Consider the following 17,521-nt stretch of genomic DNA (forward strand, 5'->3'; position numbering starts at 1 on the left):
CGTACCCAGGAGGACTCCCAGCTGTAATCACTCTTAGAGACTTACCCAGGAAGACTCCCAGCTGTAGTGACTCTTAGAGACTTACCCAGGAAGACTCCCAGCTGTAATCGCTCTTAGAGACTTACCCAGGAAGACTCCCAGCTGTAATGACTCTTAGAGACGTACCCAGGAAGACTCCCAGCTGTAATGACTCTTAGAGACTTACCCAGGAAGACTCCCAGCTGTAGTGACTCTTAGAGACTTACCCAGGAAGACTCCCAGCTGTAATGACTCTTAGAGACTTACCCAGGAAGACTCCCTGCTGTAATGACTCTTAGAGACTTACCCAGGAAGACTCACAGCTGTAATCACTCTTAGAGACGTACCCAGAAAGACTCCCAGCTGTAATCACTCTTAGAGACTTACCCAGAAAGACTCCCAGCTGTAATGACTCTCAGAGACTTACCCAGGTAGACTCACTGCTGTAATGACTCTCAGAGACTTACCCAGGAAGACTCCCAGCTGTAATGACTCTCAGAGACTTACCCAGGAAGACTCCCAGCTGTAATCACTCTCAGAGACTTACCCAGGAAGACTCCCAGCTGTAATGACTCTCAGAGACTTACCCAGGAAGACTCACTGCTGTAATGACTCTCAGAGACTTACCCAGGAAGACTCCCAGCTGTAATGACTCTCAGAGACTTACCCAGGAAGACTCCCAGCTGTAATCACTCTTAGAGACTTACCCAGGAAGACTCCCAGCTGTAATGACTCTCAGAGACTTACCCAGGAAGACTCCCAGCTGTGATGACTCTCAGAGACTTACCCAGGAAGACTCCCAGCTGTAATGACTCTTAGAGACTTACCCAGGAAGACTCACAGCTGTAATCACTCTTAGAGACTTACCCAGGAAGACTCACAGCTGTAATCACTCTTAGAGACTTACCCAGGAAGACTCCCAGCTGTAATGACTCTCAGAGACTTACCCAGGAAGACTCACAGCTGTAATGACTCTTAGAGACTTACCCAGGAAGACTCCCAGCTGTAATGACTCTTAGAGACTTACCCAGGAAGACTCCCAGCTGTAATGACTCTTAGAGACTTACCCAGGAAGACTCCCAGCTGTAATCACTCTTAGAGACTTACCCAGGAAGACTCACTGCTGTAATGACTCTTAGAGACTTACCCAAGAAGACTCCCAGCTGTAATGACTCTTAGAGACTTACCCAGGAAGACTCCCAGCTGTAGTGACTCTTAGAGACTTACCCAGGAAGACTCCCAGCTGTAATGACTCTTAGAGACTTACCCAAGAAGACTACCAGCTGTAATGATTCTTAGAGACTTACCCAGAAAGACTCCCAGCTGTAATCACTCTTAGAGACTTACCCAGGAAGACTCACTGCTGTAATGACTCTTAGAGACTTACCCAAGAAGACTCACAGCTGTAATCGCTCTTAGAGACTTACCCAGGAAGACTCCCAGCTGTAATGACTCTTAGAGACGTACCCAGGAGGACTCCCAGCTGTAATCACTCTTAGAGACTTACCCAGGAAGACTCCCAGCTGTAGTGACTCTTAGAGACTTACCCAGGAAGACTCCCAGCTGTAATCGCTCTTAGAGACTTACCCAGGAAGACTCCCAGCTGTAATGACTCTTAGAGACGTACCCAGGAAGACTCCCAGCTGTAATGACTCTTAGAGACTTACCCAGGAAGACTCCCAGCTGTAGTGACTCTTAGAGACTTACCCAGGAAGACTCCCAGCTGTAATGACTCTTAGAGACTTACCCAGGAAGACTCCCTGCTGTAATGACTCTTAGAGACTTACCCAGGAAGACTCACAGCTGTAATCACTCTTAGAGACTTACCCAGAAAGACTCCCAGCTGTAATGATTCTTAGAGACTTACCCAGGAAGACTCCCAGCTGTAATGACTCTTAGAGACTTACCCAGGAAGACTCCCAGCTGTAATGACTCTTAGAGACGTACCCAGAAAGACTCCCAGCTGTAATCACTCTTAGAGACTTACCCAGAAAGACTCCCAGCTGTAATGACTCTCAGAGACTTACCCAAGAAGACTCCCAGCTGTAATGACTCTTAGAGACTTACCCAAGAAGACTCCCAGCTGTAATGACTCTTAGAGACTTACCCAGGAAGACTCACAGCTGTCATGACTCTTAGAGACTTACCCAAGAAGACTCCCAGCTGTAATGACTCTTAGAGACTTACCCAGGAAGACTCCCAGCTGTAATGACTCTTAGAGACTTACCCAGGAAGACTCACAGCTGTAATGACTCTTAGAGACTTACACAGGAAGACTCTAGCTGTAATGACTCTTAGAGACTTACCCAGGAAGACTCCCAGCTGTAGTGACTCTTAGAGACTTACCCAGGAAGACTCCCAGCTGTAATGACTCTTAGAGACTTACCCAGGAAGACTCCCAGCTGTAATGACTCTTAGAGACTTACCCAGGAAGACTCCCAGCTGTAATGACTCTTAGAGACTTACCCAGGAAGACTCCCAGCTGTAGTGACTCTTAGAGACTTACCCAGGAAGACTCCCAGCTGTAATGACTCTTAGAGACTTACCCAGGAAGACTCCCAGCTGTAATGACTCTTAGAGACTTACCCAGGAAGACTCCCAGCTGTAATCACTCTTAGAGACTTACCCAGGAAGACTCACTGCTGTAATGACTCTTAGAGACTTACCCAAGAAGACTCCCAGCTGTAATGACTCTTAGAGACTTACCCAGGAAGACTCCCAGCTGTAATGACTCTTAGAGACTTACCCAAGAAGACTACCAGCTGTAATGATTCTTAGAGACTTACCCAGAAAGACTCCCAGCTGTAATCACTCTTAGAGACTTACCCAGGAAGACTCACTGCTGTAATGACTCTTAGAGACTTACCCAAGAAGACTCACAGCTGTAATCGCTCTTAGAGACTTACCCAGGAAGACTCCCAGCTGTAATGACTCTTAGAGACGTACCCAGGAGGACTCCCAGCTGTAATCACTCTTAGAGACTTACCCAGGAAGACTCCCAGCTGTAGTGACTCTTAGAGACTTACCCAGGAAGACTCCCAGCTGTAATCGCTCTTAGAGACTTACCCAGGAAGACTCCCAGCTGTAATGACTCTTAGAGACGTACCCAGGAAGACTCCCAGCTGTAATGACTCTTAGAGACTTACCCAGGAAGACTCCCAGCTGTAGTGACTCTTAGAGACTTACCCAGGAAGACTCCCAGCTGTAATGACTCTTAGAGACTTACCCAGGAAGACTCCCTGCTGTAATGACTCTTAGAGACTTACCCAGGAAGACTCACAGCTGTAATCACTCTTAGAGACGTACCCAGAAAGACTCCCAGCTGTAATCACTCTTAGAGACTTACCCAGAAAGACTCCCAGCTGTAATGACTCTCAGAGACTTACCCAGGTAGACTCACTGCTGTAATGACTCTCAGAGACTTACCCAGGAAGACTCCCAGCTGTAATGACTCTCAGAGACTTACCCAGGAAGACTCCCAGCTGTAATCACTCTCAGAGACTTACCCAGGAAGACTCCCAGCTGTAATGACTCTCAGAGACTTACCCAGGAAGACTCCCAGCTGTAATGACTCTCAGAGACTTACCCAGGAAGACTCCCAGCTGTAATCACTCTTAGAGACTTACCCAGGAAGACTCCCAGCTGTAATGACTCTCAGAGACTTACCCAGGAAGACTCCCAGCTGTGATGACTCTCAGAGACTTACCCAGGAAGACTCCCAGCTGTAATGACTCTTAGAGACTTACCCAGGAAGACTCACAGCTGTAATCACTCTTAGAGACTTACCCAGGAAGACTCACAGCTGTAATCACTCTTAGAGACTTACCCAGGAAGACTCCCAGCTGTAATGACTCTCAGAGACTTACCCAGGAAGACTCACAGCTGTAATGACTCTTAGAGACTTACCCAGGAAGACTCCCAGCTGTAATGACTCTTAGAGACTTACCCAGGAAGACTCCCAGCTGTAATGACTCTTAGAGACTTACCCAGGAAGACTCCCAGCTGTAATCACTCTTAGAGACTTACCCAGGAAGACTCACTGCTGTAATGACTCTTAGAGACTTACCCAAGAAGACTCCCAGCTGTAATGACTCTTAGAGACTTACCCAGGAAGACTCCCAGCTGTAGTGACTCTTAGAGACTTACCCAGGAAGACTCCCAGCTGTAATGACTCTTAGAGACTTACCCAAGAAGACTACCAGCTGTAATGATTCTTAGAGACTTACCCAGAAAGACTCCCAGCTGTAATCACTCTTAGAGACTTACCCAGGAAGACTCACTGCTGTAATGACTCTTAGAGACTTACCCAAGAAGACTCACAGCTGTAATCGCTCTTAGAGACTTACCCAGGAAGACTCCCAGCTGTAATGACTCTTAGAGACGTACCCAGGAGGACTCCCAGCTGTAATCACTCTTAGAGACTTACCCAGGAAGACTCCCAGCTGTAGTGACTCTTAGAGACTTACCCAGGAAGACTCCCAGCTGTAATCGCTCTTAGAGACTTACCCAGGAAGACTCCCAGCTGTAATGACTCTTAGAGACGTACCCAGGAAGACTCCCAGCTGTAATGACTCTTAGAGACTTACCCAGGAAGACTCCCAGCTGTAGTGACTCTTAGAGACTTACCCAGGAAGACTCCCAGCTGTAATGACTCTTAGAGACTTACCCAGGAAGACTCCCTGCTGTAATGACTCTTAGAGACTTACCCAGGAAGACTCACAGCTGTAATCACTCTTAGAGACTTACCCAGAAAGACTCCCAGCTGTAATGATTCTTAGAGACTTACCCAGGAAGACTCCCAGCTGTAATGACTCTTAGAGACTTACCCAGGAAGACTCCCAGCTGTAATGACTCTTAGAGACGTACCCAGAAAGACTCCCAGCTGTAATCACTCTTAGAGACTTACCCAGAAAGACTCCCAGCTGTAATGACTCTCAGAGACTTACCCAGGAAGACTCACTGCTGTAATGACTCTCAGAGACTTACCCAGGAAGACTCCCAGCTGTAATGACTCTCAGAGACTTACCCAGGAAGACTCCCAGCTGTAATCACTCTCAGAGACTTACCCAGGAAGACTCCCAGCTGTAATGACTCTCAGAGACTTACCCAGGAAGACTCACTGCTGTAATGACTCTCAGAGACTTACCCAGGAAGACTCCCAGCTGTAATGACTCTCAGAGACTTACCCAGGAAGACTCCCAGCTGTAATCACTCTTAGAGACTTACCCAGGAAGACTCCCAGCTGTAATGACTCTCAGAGACTTACCCAGGAAGACTCCCAGCTGTGATGACTCTCAGAGACTTACCCAGGAAGACTCCCAGCTGTAATCACTCTTAGAGACTTACCCAGGAAGACTCACAGCTGTAATCACTCTTAGAGACTTACCCAGGAAGACTCCCAGCTGTAATGACTCTTAGAGACTTACCCAGGAAGACTCACAGCTGTAATCACTCTTAGAGACTTACCCAGGAAGACTCACAGCTGTAATCACTCTTAGAGACTTACCCAGGAAGACTCCCAGCTGTAGTGACTCTTAGAGACTTACCCAGGAAGACTCCCAGCTGTAATCGCTCTTAGAGACTTACCCAGGAAGACTCCCAGCTGTAATGACTCTTAGAGACGTACCCAGGAAGACTCCCAGCTGTAATGACTCTTAGAGACTTACCCAGGAAGACTCCCAGCTGTAGTGACTCTTAGAGACTTACCCAGGAAGACTCCCAGCTGTAATGACTCTTAGAGACTTACCCAGGAAGACTCCCTGCTGTAATGACTCTTAGAGACTTACCCAGGAAGACTCACAGCTGTAATCACTCTTAGAGACTTACCCAGAAAGACTCCCAGCTGTAATGATTCTTAGAGACTTACCCAGGAAGACTCCCAGCTGTAATGACTCTTAGAGACTTACCCAGGAAGACTCCCAGCTGTAATGACTCTTAGAGACGTACCCAGAAAGACTCCCAGCTGTAATCACTCTTAGAGACTTACCCAGAAAGACTCCCAGCTGTAATGACTCTCAGAGACTTACCCAGGAAGACTCACTGCTGTAATGACTCTCAGAGACTTACCCAGGAAGACTCCCAGCTGTAATGACTCTCAGAGACTTACCCAGGAAGACTCCCAGCTGTAATCACTCTCAGAGACTTACCCAGGAAGACTCCCAGCTGTAATGACTCTCAGAGACTTACCCAGGAAGACTCACAGCTGTAATGACTCTCAGAGACTTACCCAGGAAGACTCCCAGCTGTAATGACTCTCAGAGACTTACCCAGGAAGACTCCCAGCTGTAATCACTCTTAGAGACTTACCCAGGAAGACTCCCAGCTGTAATGACTCTCAGAGACTTACCCAGGAAGACTCCCAGCTGTGATGACTCTCAGAGACTTACCCAGGAAGACTCCCAGCTGTAATCACTCTTAGAGACTTACCCAGGAAGACTCACAGCTGTAATCACTCTTAGAGACTTACCCAGGAAGACTCCCAGCTGTAATGACTCTTAGAGACTTACCCAGGAAGACTCACAGCTGTAATCACTCTTAGAGACTTACCCAGGAAGACTCACAGCTGTAATCACTCTTAGAGACTTACCCAGGAAGACTCCCAGCTGTAATGACTCTCAGAGACTTACCCAGGAAGACTCACAGCTGTAATGACTCTTAGAGACTTACCCAGGAAGACTCCCAGCTGTAATCGCTGCCAAAGATGATTCTAACATGTATTGACTCAGGGGTGTGAATACTAATGTAAATGAGATATTTATTTTAGATGGTAGTAAATGACTGAATCAGATGAGCAGGAGTCCTCTCTAGTTCTCTGTCTTATCAGACTGGTAGGAAATGGTTTTAGATGGTAGTAAATGACTGAATCAGATGAGCAGGAGTCCTCTCTAGTTCTCTGTCTTATCAGACTGGTAGGAAATGGTTTTAGATGGTAGTAAATGACTGAATCAGATGAGCAGGAGTCCTCTCTAGTTCTCTGTCTTATCAGACTGGTAGGAAATGGTTTTAGATGGTAGTAAATGACTGAGTCAGATGAACAGGAGTCCTCTCTAGTTCTCTGTCTTATCAGACTGGTAGGAAATGGTTTTAGATGGTAGTAAATGACTGAATCAGATGAGCAGGAGTCCTCTCTAGTTCTCTGTCTTATCAGACTGGTAGGAAATGGTTTTAGATGGTAGTAAATGACTGAGTCAGATGTTTATCAGTTTAATAGGTTCTTTAAACAGCTTGGATCTCTTCTTCGTTGGTTTTGAATTGGTTTTTACGGAATCTGCTGGTCTGATTCAGTCACAGAACTAAGTAGAACGTACCAATGGATTCAGCGCTGTGTAGTTTTGGCTGTTGAAGTGAGTCGTCTGTGAGTCGTCAGTGAGTGGTTGTGCTGTGGTCCCCCAGGTGTCGTTGGAGCTGGTGAAGGTGGCGGGAGGATACGGGTTTGAGAGTGGTTGTGTTGTGCTCCCCCAGGTGTCGTTGGAGCTGGTGAAGGCGGTGGGAGGATACGGGTTTGAGAGTGGTTGTGTTGTGCTCCCCCAGGTGTCGTTGGAGCTGGTGAAGGTGGCGGGAGGATACGGGTTTGAGAGTGGTTGTGTTGTGCTCCCCCAGGTGTCGTTGGAGCTGGTGAAGGTGGCGGGAGGATACGGGTTTGAGAGTGGTTGTGTTGTGCTCCCCCAGGTGTCGTTGGAGCTGGTGAAGGTGGTGGGAGGATACGGGTTTGAGAGTGGTTGTGTTGTGCTCCCCCAGGTGTCGTTGGAGCTGGTGAAGGTGGTGGGAGGATACGGGTTTGAGAGTGGTTGTGTTGTGCTCCCCCAGGTGTCGTTGGAGCTGGTGATGGTGGTGGGAGGATACGGGTTTGAGAGTGGTTGTGTTGTGCTCCCCCAGGTGTCGTTGGAGCTGGTGAAGGCGGTGGGAGGATACGGGTTTGAGAGTGGTTGTGTTGTGCTCCCCCAGGTGTCGTTGGAGCTGGTGAAGGTGGTGGGAGGATACGGGTTTGAGTCGTTCAACAACTGTTTCTTCAACCTGGCCATTCCTGTCATGGTCCTCACCGAGGCTGCACCTGTCAAGAGAACACAGATCAGGTAGGAGAGACACACCTGTACACACACACACACACACACCTGTACATAGACACACACACACACCAGACACACACAAACAGACACAGACAAAAAAACACATACCTGTACACACACACACACACGTACACAGACACACACCTGTACACACACCTGTACACACACACACACACACACACACACACACACACACACACACACACACACACACACACACACACACACACACACACACACGTACACACACACACACACGTACACAGACACACACCTGTACACACACACACACACACACACACACACACACACACACACACACACACACGTACAGACAGAAAATACATCTCTTTCACTATTTGGGACCTCTGGGCTGTGTGGTCTCAACACTTCTCTCTCTCTCTGTCTCTGTCTCTCTCTGTCTCTCTCTGTCTCTCTCTGTCAATTCAATTCAATTCAATTTCAATTCAATTCAAGGGGCTTTATTGGCATGGGAAACATGTGTTAACATTGCCAAAGCAAGTGAGGTAGGTAATATACAAAAGTCAAATAAACAATAAAAATGAACAGTAAACATTACACATACAGAAGTTTCAAAACAATAAAGACATTACAAATGTCATATTATATATATGCAGTGTTGTAACAATGTACAAATGGTTAAAGCACACAAGTTAAAATAAATAAACATAAATATGGGTTGTATTTACAGTGGTGTTTGTTCTTCACTGGTTGCCCTTTTCTTGTGGCAACAGGTCACAAATCTTGCTGCTGTGATGGCACACTGTGGAATTTCACCCAGTAGATATGGGAGTTTATCAAAATTGGATTTGTTTTCGAATTCTTTGTGGATCTGTGTGATCTGAGGGAAATATGTCTCTCTAATATGGTCATACATTGGGCAGGAGGTTAGGAAGTGCAGCTCAGTTTCCACCTCATTTTGTGGGCAGTGTGCACATAGCCTGTCTTCTCTTGAGAGCCATGTCTGCCTACGGCGGCCTTTCTCAATAGCAAGGCTATGCTCACTGAGTCTGTACATAGTCAAAGCTTTCCTTAAGTTTGGGTCAGTCACAGTGGTCAGGTATTCTGCCACTGTGTACTCTCTGTTTAGGGCCAAATAGCATTCTAGTTTGCTCTGTTTTTTTGTTAATTCTTTCCAATGTGTCAAGTAATTATCTTTTTGTTTTCTCATGATTTGGTTGGGTCTAATTGTGCTGTTGTCCTGGGGCTCTGTGGGGTGTGTTTGTGTTTGTGAACAGAGCCCTAGGACCAGCTTGCTTAGGGGACTCTTCTCCAGGTTCATCTCTCTGTAGGTGATGGCTTTGTTATGGAAGGTTTGGGAATCGCTTCCTTTTAGGTGGTTGTAGAATTTAACGGCTCTTTTCTGGATTTTGATAATTAGTGGGTATCGGCCTAATTCTGCTCTGCATGCATTATTTGGTGTTCTACGTTGTACACGGAGGATATTTTTGCAGAATTCTGCATGCAGAGTCTCAATTTGGTGTTTGTCCCATTTTGTGAAATCTTGGTTGGTGAGCGGACCCCAGACCTCACAACCATAAAGGGCAATGGGCTCTATGACTGATTCAAGTATTTTTAGCCAGATCCTAATTGGTATGTTGAAATTTATGTTCCTTTTGATGGCATAGAAGGCCCTTCTTGCCTTGTCTCTCAGATCGTTCACAGCTTTGTGGAAGTTACCTGTGGTGCTGATGTTTAGGCCGAGGTATGTATAGTTTTTTGTGTGCTCTAGGGCAACGGTGTCTAGATGGAATTTGTGGTCCTGGTGACTGGACCTTTTTTTGGAACACCATTATTTTGGTCTTACTGAGATTTACTGTCAGGGCCCAGGTCTGACAGAATCTGTGCAGAAGATCTAGGTGCTGCTGTAGGCCCTCCTTGGTTGGTGACAGAAGCACCAGATCATCAGCAAACAGTAGACATTTGACTTCGGATTCTAGTAGGGTGAGACCGGGTGCTGCAGACTGTTCTAGTGCCCGCGCCAATTCGTTGATATATATGTTGAAGAGGGTGGGGCTTAAGCTGCATCCCTGTCTCACCCCACGACCCTGTGTGAAGAAATGTGTGTGTTTTTTGCCAATTTTAACCGCACACTTGTTGTTTGTGTACATGGATTTTATAATGTCGTATGTTTTACCCCCAACACCACTTTCCATCAATTTGTATAGCAGACCCTCATGCCAAATTGAGTCGAAGGCTTTTTTGAAATCAACTGTCTCCCTCTCTCTCTCTGTCTCTCTCTCTGTCTCTGTCTCTCTCTGTCTCTGTCTCTCAATTCAATTCAATTCAATTCAATTCAAGGGGCTTTATTGGCATGGGAAACATGTGTTAACATTGCCAAAGCAAGTGAGGTAGATATTATACAAAAGTGAAATAAACAATACAAATTAACAGTAAACATTACACATACAGAAGTTTCAAAACAATAAAGACATTACAAATGTCATATTATATATATGCAGTGTTGTAACAATGTACAAATGGTTAAAGCACACAAGTTAAAATAAATAAACATAAATATGGGTTGTATTTACAGTGGTGTTTGTTCTTCACTGGTTGCCCTTTTCTTGTGGCAACAGGTCACAAATCTTGCTGCTGTGATGGCACACTGTGGAATTTCTCTGGGAGTTTATCAAAATTGGATTTGTTTTCAAATTCTTTGTGGATCTGTGTAATCTGAGGGAAATATGTCTCTCTAATATGGTCATACATTGGGCAGGAGGTTAGGAAGTGCAGCTCAGTTTCCACCTCATTTTGTGGGCAGTGTGCACATAGCCTGTCTTCTCTTGAGAGCCATGTCTGCCTACGGCGGCCTTTCTCAATAGCAAGGCTATGCTCACTGAGTCTGTACATAGTCAAAGCTTTCCTTAAGTTTGGGTCTCTCTCTGTCTCTCTCTGTCTCCCTCTCTCTCTCTGTCTCCCTCTCTCTCTCTCTCTCCGTCTCCCTCTCTCTCTCTCTCTCTCTCTCTCTCTGTCTCCCTCTCTCTCTCTCTCTCTCTGTCTCCCCCTCTCTCTCTCTCTCTCTCTCTCTCTCTCTCTCTCTCTCTCTCTCTCTCTCTCTCTCTCTCTCTCTCTCTCTCTCTCTCTCTCTCTCTCTCTGTCTCCCTCTCTCTCTCTCTCTGTCTCTCTCTCTCTCTCTCTCTCTCTCTCTCTCTCTCTCTCTCTCTCTCTCTCTCTCTCTCTCTCTCTCTCTCTCTGTCTCTCTCTCTCTCTCTCTCTCTCTCTCTCTCTCTCTCTCTCTCTCTCTCTCTCTGTCTCTCTCTCTCTCTCTCTCTCTCTCTCTCTCTCTCTCTCTCTTTCTCTGTCTCCCTCTCTCTCTCTTTCTCTGTCTGTGTTTCTGTCTCACTGTCTCTCTCTGTCTCCCTCCCTCTCCTCTCTCTCTCTGTCGCTCGGTCTCTCTCTCTCTGTCTCCTTCTCCCTGTCTCCCTCCCTCTCCCTCTCTCTCTCTCTCTCTCTGTCTCCCCCTCTCTCTCTCTCTCTCTCTCTCTCTCTCTCTCTCTCTCTCTCTCTCTCTCTCTCTCTCTCTCTCTCTCTCTCTCTCTCTCTCTCTCTCTCTCTCTCTCTCTCTCTCTCTCTCTCTCTCTCTCTCTCTCTCTCTCTCTCTCTCTCTCTCTCTCTCTCTCTCTCTCTCTCTCTCTCTGTCTCCCTCTCTCTCTCTCTCTGTCTCTCTCTCTCTCTCTCTCTCTGTCTCCCTCTCTCTCTCTCTCTCTCTCTCTCTCTCTCTCTCTCTCTCTGTCTCTCTCTCTCTCTGTCTCTCTCTCTGTCTCTCTCTCTCTGTCTCTCTCTCTCTCTCTCTCTCTCTCTCTCTCTCTTTCTCTGTCTCCCTCTCTCTCTCTTTCTCTGTCTGTGTTTCTGTCTCACTGTCTCTCTCTGTCTCCCTCCCTCTCCTCTCTCTCTCTGTCGCTCGGTCTCTCTCTCTCTGTCTCCTTCTCCCTGTCTCCCTCCCTCTCCTCTCTCTCTCTCTCTCTCTGTCTCTCTGTCTCTGTTTGTGTCTCTGTCTCTCTCTATCACTGAGTCCTGTCTGTGTGTTGTCCTCCTCAGGGAAGACATCTCTTTCTCTATCTGGGATCGCTGGACTGTGTGGGGTCACCAACACTTCTCCCTCTCTGACTTCATCAACGCAGTGCTGGTGAGACACATTCATTACTATATTAATCCCCTCTCTGACTTCATCAACACAGTGAGACACATTCATTACTATATTAAGAAGTGCATTATGGGATAGAGCCTACCATGGTGTTGACTGTGTTGTGTTACAGGTGCATTATGGGATAGAGCCTACCATGGTGTTGACTGTGTTGTGTTACAGGTGCATTATGGGATAGAGCCTACCATGGTGTTGACTGTGTTGTATTACAGGTGCATTATGGGATAGAGCCTACCATGGTGTTGACTGTGTTGTATTACAGGTGCATTATGGGATAGAGCCTACCATGGTGTTGACTGTGTTGTATTACAGGTGCATTATGGGATAGAGCCTACCATGGTGTTGACTGTGTTGTATTACAGGTGCATTATGGGATAGAGCCTACCATGGTGGTGCATGGCGTGAAGATGCTCTATGTTCCTGTGATGCCAGGACACAACAAGAGACTGAAACTAACGTAAGCACACACACACCCTCATGTACACTCACACTCTCTCACACACACACACACACACACACACACACACACACACACACACACACACACACACACACACACACACACACACACACACACACACACACACACACTGTGTCCTCCTGAATCACTGAATCTTAGTCTCTCATTCTCCTCCCGTATTCCTTCTCCTCCACATATCCCTCCCTCTCCCCCTCTTTCCTCCCTCTATCCCTCCCTTTCCTCCCTCTATCCCTCCCTCTCCCCCCATTTCCTCCCTCTCCCACCCTTTCCTCCCTCTCCCCCCCTTTCCTCCCTCTATCCCTCTCTCTACCCCCCTTTCCTCCCTCTATCCCTCTCTCTACCCCCCTTTCCTCCCTCTATCCCTCCCTCCCCCCTTTCCTCCCTCTCCCCCTCTTTCCTCCCTCTATCCCTCCCTTTCCTCCCTCTATCCCTCCCTCTCCCCCCATTTCCTCCCTCTATCCCCCTTTCCTCCCTCTATCCCTCCCTCCCCCCCTTTCCTCCCTCTCCCCCTCTTTCCTCCCTCTATCCCTCCCTTTCCTCCCTCTATCCCTCCCTCTCCCCCTTTCCTCCCTCTCCCCCTCTTTCCTCCCTCTATCCCTCCCTTTCCTCCCTCTATCCCTCCCTCTCCCCCCATTTCCTCCCTCTCCTCCCCTTTCCTCCCTCTACCCCCCTTTCCTCCCTCTATCCCTCCCTCCCCCCTTTCCTCCCTCTCCCCCCTTTCCTCCCTCCCTCCCTCCCTTTCCTCCCTCTACCCCCCCCCCCTTTCCTCCCTCCCCCCCTTTCCTCCCTCTATCCCTCCCTCCCCCCCTTTCCTCCCTCCCTCCATTTCCTCCCTCTCCCCCTCTTTCCTCCCTCTATCCCTCCCTTTCCTCCCTCTATCCCTCCCTCTCCCCCCATTTCCTCCCTCTCCTCCCCTTTCCTCCCTCTACCCCCCTTTCCTCCCTCTATCCCTCCCTCCCCCCTTTCCTCCCTCTCCCCCCTTTCCTCCCTCCCTCCCTTTCCTCGCTCTCCCTCCCTTTCCTCCCTCTCCCTCCCTTTCCTCCCTCTCTCCCTCCCTTTCCTCCCTTTCCTCCCTCCCTCCCTTTCCTCCCTCTCCCCCCCTTTCCTCCCTCCCTCCCTCCCTTTCCTCCCTCTACCCCTCCTCTCCCAGGATGCAGAAGTTGATCAAGCCGTCTGTAGACCGTCGCTATGTTGACCTGACCGTGTCCTTCGCTCCAGAGTCAGATGGTGATGAAGACCTACCTGGACCCCCCGTTAGGTACTACTTCAGCCCCGACGGAGACGCTCACACCGCCTGACACGCCCGGACCATAACATCCCTGACACCCCTCAAACTAACCAAATATAACCACCCCTCAGTCCCCTCAAACTAACCCCCTGTACCTGCAAAATCCCAGTTGACAACAGTGGTGCTTCTTTAACAGGGGTGGATTCTAGAACAGGGGTGGATTCTAGAACAGGGGTGGATTCTAGAACAGGGGTGGATTCTAGAACAGGGGTGGATTCTAGAACGGGGTGGATTCTAGAACGGGGTGGATTCTAGAACAGGGGTGGATTCTAGAACAGGGGTGGATTCTAGAACAGGGGTGGATTCTAGAACAGGGGTGGATTCTAGAACAGGGGTGGATTCTAGAACAGGGGTGGATTCTAGAATATATGTTGATTCTAGAATATATGTTGATTCTAGAACAGATGGTGATTCTAGAACAGATGGTGATTCTAGAATGGGGGGACTCTAGAACAGGGCTGGCCCCATGGACCATTATTAGAGAAAGAGCATAGAGGTAGAACGAGGGCTCTAGATGGATATAACCTGGTTTAATGAGTTCTCTTTCTACCTCTATGAGAAGAGGGTAGCACTTGACTGTGTACATAGTAGTCCCTCTGTGTTTTCTACTCTGGTTTAAAGCACAGCTCTGACTGGTGTTTTCTACTCTGGTTTAAAGCACAGCTCTGACTGGTGTTTTCTACTCTGGTTTAAAGCACAGCTCGGACTGGTGTTTTCTACTCTGGTTTAAAGCACAGCTCTGACTGGTGTTTTCTACTCTGGTTTAAAGCACAGCTCGGACTGGTGTTTTCTACTCTGGTTTAAAGCACAGCTCTGACTGGTGTTTTCCACTCTGGTTTAAAGCACAGCTCAGACTGGTGTTTTCTACTCTGGTTTAAAGCACAGCTCAGACTGGTGTTTTCTACTCTGGTTTAAAGCACAGCTCAGACTGGTGTTTTCTACTCTGGTTTAAAACACAGCTCAGACTGGTGTTTTCTACTCTGGTTTAAAGCACAGCTCTGACTGGTGTTTTCTACTCTGGTTTAAAGCACAGCTCAGACTGGTGTTTTCTACTCTGGTTTAAAGCACAGCTCTGACTGGTGTTTTCCACTCTGGTTTAAAGCACAGCTCAGACTGGTGTTTTCTACTCTGGTTTAAAGCACAGCTCAGACTGGTGTTTTCTACTCTGGTTTAAAACACAGCTCAGACTGGTGTTTTCTACTCTGGTTTAAAGCACAGCTCAGACTGGTGTTTTCTACTCTGGTTTAAAGCACAGCTCAGACTGGTGTTTTCTACTCTGGTTTAAAGCACAGCTCAGACTGGTGTTTTCTACTCTGGTTTAAAGCACAGCTCTGACTGGTGTTTTCTACTCTGGTTTAAAGCACAGCTCAGACTGGTGTTTTCTACTCTGGTTTAAAGTACAGCTCTGACTGGTGTTTTCTACTCTGGTTTAAAGCACAGCTCTGACTGGTGTTTTCTACTCTGGTTTAAAGCACAGCTCGGACTGGTGTTTTCTACTCTGGTTTAAAGCACAGCTCTGACTGGTGTTTTCCACTCTGGTTTAAAGCACAGCTCAGACTGGTGTTTTCTACTCTGGTTTAAAGCACAGCTCAGACTGGTGTTTTCTACTCTGGTTTAAAGCACAGCTCAGACTGGTGTTTTCTACTCTGGTTTAAAACACAGCTCAGACTGGTGTTTTCTACTCTGGTTTAAAGCACAGCTCTGACTGGTGTTTTCTACTCTGGTTTAAAGCACAGCTCAGACTGGTGTTTTCTACTCTGGTTTAAAGCACAGCTCTGACTGGTGTTTTCCACTCTGGTTTAAAGCACAGCTCAGACTGGTGTTTTCTACTCTGGTTTAAAGCACAGCTCAGACTGGTGTTTTCTACTCTGGTTTAAAACACAGCTCAGACTGGTGTTTTCTACTCTGGTTTAAAGCACAGCTCAGACTGGTGTTTTCTACTCTGGTTTAAAGCACAGCTCAGACTGGTGTTTTCTACTCTGGTTTAAAGCACAGCTCAGACTGGTGTTTTCTACTCTGGTTTAAAGCACAGCTCTGACTGGTGTTTTCTACTCTGGTTTAAAGCACAGCTCAGACTGGTGTTTTCTACTCTGGTTTAAAGTACAGCTCTGACTGGTGTTTTCTACTCTGGTTTAAAGCACAGCTCTGACTGGTGTTTTCTACTCTGGTTTAAAGCACAGCTCAGACTGGTGTTTTCTACTCTGGTTTAAAGCACAGCTCTGACTGGTGTTTTCTACTCTGGTTTAAAACACAGCTCTGACTGGTGTTTTCTACTCTGGTTTAAAGCACAGCTCTGACTGGTGTTTTCTACTCTGGTTTAAAACACAGCTCTGACTGCTATGCACATGCCTTAACTAACAACCTTGTTGTGTTTGTCACGATGATGATGATGATGATGATGATGATGATGATGATGATGATGAGAATAAAAACAACAGTGTTTACACACCCGAACATACACACTTCCCGTGGTTTTCATTTGCGGGATGGAGAGAGAGAGGTAGAGGGAGGAACTCTTGATCTTAAAAGGCGGGATCACAATCGTCACCTAAACGTTCCTATTGGCTCATGGGGATTTTGGATGATTGATAGCGACATAAGTGTGTCCCAATCATCTCTCCTTCCTCCCAGAGTGTGTACTTGTTCACTTCCCTTCACAGGTTTTAAAAGGAAATTACTGGTATAATGAATATGATGATATATTCCTACTGACTCATGCCTCCACCAATCCAAGGCTTTTGGTTTTGTGAGAAGTAGTGAACGAGTGCGCACTTCATAAGAAAGGAGATATTATTGGGACGCCCCCTATATGCTCTCCTCAGTCAGGAGCCATGTCAGCAATTCACTATATAAACAGGTTAGTCTGTTGTTGAAGATGGGAGGGACAGTGGTGATAACAGGTCTGTTGTTGAAGATGGGAGGGACAGTGATGATAACAGGTTAGTCTGTTGTTGAAGATGGGAGGGACAGTGGTGATAACAGGTCTGTTGTTGAAGATGGGAGGGACAGTGATGATAACAGGTCTGATGTTGAAGATGGGAGGGACAGTGGTGATAACAGGTCTGTTGTTGAAGATGGTAGTGCCCTATATAGGGAATAGGGCTCTGGTCACTAGTAGTTCACTACATAGGGAATTGGGCTCTGGTCACTAGTAGTTCACTATATAGGGAATAGGGCTCTGGTCACTAGTAGTTCACTATATAGGGAATAGGGCTCTGGTCACTAGTAGTTCACTATATAGGGATTAGGGTGCTGCTGAGACACTCCATCGCCAACTGTTTTGCACAGGAAATATCTCATGATTTCCTTGATAATGAATGTCAGAAGCATAACATGTAAAAAAAAAATTTTTTTAAAAACCTATAAAAAAAAACATGATATGATGTCATTTGTTGTGACAGACAACTCAATTGATGGTCCAATAAAAATCGTTTTCAGGATGTTTTGTGACTAAACTGTTTCCTGACATTTTGTTTTTCATGACAGAGAGATTCACGTAT

The 17,521-nt window shown here is 47.0% G+C and overlaps 1 protein-coding gene across 1 annotated transcript in view; it reads left to right on the forward strand.

Annotated features, from left to right (window-relative positions):
- Nucleotides 1-16,479, forward strand: part of uba6 (ubiquitin like modifier activating enzyme 6) — a gene marked incomplete in the record, with an annotated part of 75,556 nt that extends 59,077 nt beyond the window's left edge. Inside the window, 4 exon segments of the mRNA XM_071408365.1 lie at nucleotides 7,963-8,090; nucleotides 12,147-12,234; nucleotides 12,615-12,709; nucleotides 13,884-16,479. Coding sequence (XP_071264466.1) covers nucleotides 7,963-8,090; nucleotides 12,147-12,234; nucleotides 12,615-12,709; nucleotides 13,884-14,031 — 459 coding nt within the window.
- Between the last annotated feature and the right edge of the window lie 1,042 nt (nucleotides 16,480-17,521).

The sequence above is a fragment of the Salvelinus alpinus genome, chromosome 6 (genome assembly GCF_045679555.1).
Source record: "Salvelinus alpinus chromosome 6, SLU_Salpinus.1, whole genome shotgun sequence".
Lineage (NCBI taxonomy): Eukaryota > Metazoa > Chordata > Actinopteri > Salmoniformes > Salmonidae > Salvelinus > Salvelinus alpinus.